General features: G+C 28.6%; 1 protein-coding gene across 1 annotated transcript in view; it reads left to right on the forward strand.

The window, feature by feature from the left end:
- Nucleotides 1–3,771, forward strand: part of LOC110266020 (polygalacturonase) — a 5,543-nt gene extending 1,772 nt beyond the window's left edge. Inside the window, exons 4-9 of the mRNA XM_021109697.1 lie at nt 166–186; nt 280–487; nt 1,100–1,181; nt 1,288–1,396; nt 2,040–2,156; nt 3,368–3,771. Of these exons, the coding sequence (XP_020965356.1) occupies nt 166–186; nt 280–487; nt 1,100–1,181; nt 1,288–1,396; nt 2,040–2,156; nt 3,368–3,595 (765 nt within the window). The 3' untranslated portion in view covers nt 3,596–3,771. The remainder of the gene's footprint in view (nt 1–165; nt 187–279; nt 488–1,099; nt 1,182–1,287; nt 1,397–2,039; nt 2,157–3,367) is intronic.

The following is a 4,510-nucleotide window of genomic DNA, read 5'->3' on the forward strand; positions in this document are numbered from 1 at the left end:
TTAAGTTGTAAAATCTCTCTTTCAAAAATAAAAAACAATGCGCACCCTTATCTTTTGTTTTCATTTTTTAATGTTATTTTTTTTTAACTGTTGTGATTTTCAAATTTCAACACTAACGGTGATGATTTCTTTCTTTGTTTTGCCCTGTTGCTACAACACTCACAGCCATGTAAGGATGCACCAACTGTAAGTTATTCTTCTTAATCTACCTAAAGTTCTATAATTAATTAGTGAGCCAATATTTATTTTTTGTTATTGCGGAAAATTGTTGCTTATTAGGCTGTGACTTTCAATGAATGCAACAATTTGAGAGTGGAAAACGTTGCATTCCGAAATGCACAACAAATGCATGTTAGATTTCAGAAATGCAATAACGTTACAGCTTCAAATCTGGTGGTTCAAGCTCCTGGGGATAGCCCTAACACTGATGGACTTCACGTCACTGAAACCAAAAATATATTCATAAGAAACTCTGTCATTCGTACAGGTAAATTTCTTTACAAATTATAATGGATTAAATAATTTTTTTAACATTACAAAATACTGAAAATACACAATTTGCTTTTTCTTTTTCTTTTTTTCCCTTCTGAATCTCTGTAGACATTTTCTTTTTAAAGTTGTGATTTTATTCGTACTATTAATTTATTTCTTTAAATATTGTCGTGATAATTCAAAATATTAATGTGATAGGATATGGCATAGAATTATTAAATTGGGTAAATTTATGTTAGAAATTAAAATCAAAATTATTAGATATTTTAGAACCAAAATCAAAAGAAAAAAAAATTAAGGACCAAAAGTCATCTATTTTAATTTTTATAGACAGTAAAAACATATTTGAGCAAAATTAGGTTTAGAAAATTATTTTTATATTTTAAAAAATAATAATTTTGAGTGTACACAAAAATTAATCATTAAATTAGTTATTTATATAAAATATACATTAAAATATAAAATATATAATAAAAATATATTTATATATAAATACATGATATTAATTTGGTGATTGATGAAATGACTAATTTTTTGTTGTATACGTAATATTTTTGTTAAAAAAACACTTCAAATTTAAAATTTAATTAATTTTGATTCTTTATAGGTGATGACTGCATTTCAATAGTGAGTGGGTCCCAAAATGTTCGTGCTACGGATATAGTTTGTGGACCAGGCCATGGAATCAGGTTTTCAAGATACTTACACAATTGCACACAATATTTATTTATTAACCCAAAGTTGTTTATTTTAGGCAAATTTTTAATTAATTGGTTAAATCCGTTAATGTCGCAGCATTGGAAGCTTAGGAGCTGGTAATTCAGAAGCACAAGTCTCGAATGTGGTAATCGACGGAGCCATTTTCACAGGAACCACTAATGGTGTTAGAATTAAGACTTGGCAGGTAAATTAAACTCCTCTCTCACAATTAATGTGTTTAATAAACTGAAAAGTAGAAATGTATTGAGAGGTAATGTTGACCACAAATTGCAAAATTTTAGGCGCAATTAGACACATTGGGGATTGACCAATGATGCCAGGTTTGATAAAAAGGGCATGTTATAATTGCTAATTTTTTTTTTCAACTAATTTTTTTTATGTTATTGACTACCACTGAGCTTATACAATCTAACATACCCTGTGACAATTTTTTTTTTTTTTTTCTGGTGGAATGTCACTTATGAAACCAAAGTTGACCTCCAATATTTCAACTAACTTGGGTTGGCAAGTTTACACAATCCACCAATTCCCTAACCTTCTTCACACAAGTCAAATGAGGCATCTTATTTGAAATATTTTGTAGTTCAACTTTCTTTGATTTTCATATCACATTCTTAACTAATTAGAACCGGCACACTTATTAGTTTTCATTTGTTTCTTGTGGAGTTCCATGGCACTTACCACACTAATTTAAATTTCTGTTTATGCACAATGCCAAAAGTCATGAACTTTTCTAACTAATAATAGAGTGAAATAATGGGAAACATGTTACAAGTAATAAGAGATTGTTTCTTTTTCTTATATATTTTGGTTTAATCTTAATACAGGGAGGTTCTGGATATGCAAAAGACATCAAATTTGTTAATATAGAAATGCGAAACGTGACCAATCCCATAATCATAGATCAAAACTACTGCGATCAGAAAGAACCATGCCAAGAGCAGGTGACTTGTCCCTCAAAAAAAAATTTTGGAGGAAATTATATATATTAGCCTATTTTATTTCGGCTTATCAATGAACATGTCTTACATTTTTTTTGTTAGAAACTTAATTTTATCTTTGGTTTGATACCCAATTTATATTATCCCATAGTAACATTTTTATACTTTCTACTATAAAAATTAGAGTGACTACTCCATCCAACCCTGACAATTATCTCGAAAGGACAACGAAACTCCCAAGAAAAAAAAAACACCTAATCCGGCCCCTGATTTTTTTTTGGATTGATTAGCTCCTGTACTAAAAAAAACATTGACTTTTTTTGGCACATGAGCTAATTAGTCACATAAAAGTAAATCTCAGGAGTCGAGTTGGTATTTTTTTTGTCAAGGACCTCGTTGTCTTTTGAGATAATTGTCAGGGACTATTTTGAATTTTTCTCTATATATTCTTTTTGTAAAAAATTTAAAACATTAAAGTCATCATATGCAACACATAATTTCTTAAAAAATTAGTTACAATTTTCACTCTTCACCAATTTGTTTTTTCAACAAAGAAATTTCTAAAGGGTAAATTACTAAATTAATCCATTACGTTTAGACATAATTATGTTTTGGTTTTTAAGGTTTAAAGTGTCTTATTTGAATCTAAAATAGTTTTATTTAACTTCAATATAGTCCCACTGTGAGGTCAAAGTTAAATAATTGACGGAATGTCCTACATAACAACAGTACAAGAATAAGGTCGATAATCTGGAGAACAATTATAAGCTCCAGAGGCACAAAATCAACCGTGGATGCATCAATATATTTATTTATCATTTTTCTTAGTTCTATAGAAAATATTACATTTAAATTGTAAGAAAAATGATAAATAAATGTATTGATGCATCCACGGTTGATTTTGTATTTCTGGAGCTTGTACTTGTTCTCCAGATTATCGATAGGACATTTTATTAATTATTTAACTTTGACCTCACGATGGGACTACATTGAAATTAAATGAATTTTTTTTTAATTCAAATAGGACACTTTAAACCTTAAAGACCAAAACAGAATTGTGTTCAAAAGTAGGAGACCAATTTAGTACTTTACTCTATTTCTAAATTTCTCCGTGTCTCAAACATAACTTGAGAAACAGATTGTCCCTAGAAGAAAAAGTTAAGAATCAGGGTTAGATATTTATTATTTCTAATTTATCACTGCATGAATCTCAGGAATCAGCAGTGAAATTGAGCAATGTGGTGTACCAGAACATCATAGGAACAAGTGCAACACAAGTTGCAATCAAATTCAACTGCAGCAAAACCGTCCCCTGCAGATCAATCTATTTGCAAGACGTAATTCTAAAGCCGGAACGCCATGGCAGCGACACGGTTGCGACATGTGAGAACGTTAGATATGCCAACAGAGGACAGCTTTTTCCTCAGTGCTCTACTGCTTGAAGAAAGAAATAATTATGTTGTTCTGAATTTGTAAATATTGTAGCAGTTTAATTTATTCATGACTAGGAACACAGGAATATAGTTATTATTTATGTTGTTACACACTAGAATAAAGTTTGAAAAACTTTATTGATTTGATAATTTAATAATAATGTCAGCAAGACTGTTGAGTGAAATTTTTGTGTTGCTTTGGTTTCTCTAGTTAGGTTTACAGAGAATGGAGGAGGAAAGAAGCAAATTAAAACGGTGAATAATTAGGTATAAATAACAAAGATGAAAGCAATAATGCCTAAAGTATAACGAACCTATGTGCACTTTCCAATTTGAAGAAGATATGATGGTAACTAATTTTCGTATATAGAACTATTATAACTAACTTTCAAGCAACAACCATGCTTACGAAAGCATATAAATAACTTACCTTCCATTTGTTTTAAGTTATGACAAATTGACAATATCTTAAAGTTTCAATGATTAACTAGTGTTTTAACGATTTAACTCTTTTTTTTAATGCTTAACTTTAGGTAGATTTATCGTTTATGAACAAAATATTTGATGATGATACTTTTTTATTCTTCAAATTTAGCAACAGAATCCGGTTATTTTTCAAAAATATTAGCACTGAAAAAAAAAAAAGAATGTTTATGTGCTTGTAAAGTGTACCGGGCAAAAAAATAAAATAAAATATTTCAAAACTCGTCTATGGATTAAAAGTTTGTATATTGTAGAGTATATGTATAATATTTAATTTCAATCTAAAATCATTTGAAATATTTTTTCACATATAAAAATTGACAATTATATATATATGAGATGCTAGCTTATATATGTGATAAACTGATAATACTAAAATAAAATATGAGATGTTAGATTATAATCTTATTGATGTTTAATTTTTTTATATATAAAATTTGG

The sequence above is a fragment of the Arachis ipaensis genome, chromosome B08, assembly GCF_000816755.2.
Source record: "Arachis ipaensis cultivar K30076 chromosome B08, Araip1.1, whole genome shotgun sequence".
Taxonomy (NCBI): domain Eukaryota; kingdom Viridiplantae; phylum Streptophyta; class Magnoliopsida; order Fabales; family Fabaceae; genus Arachis; species Arachis ipaensis.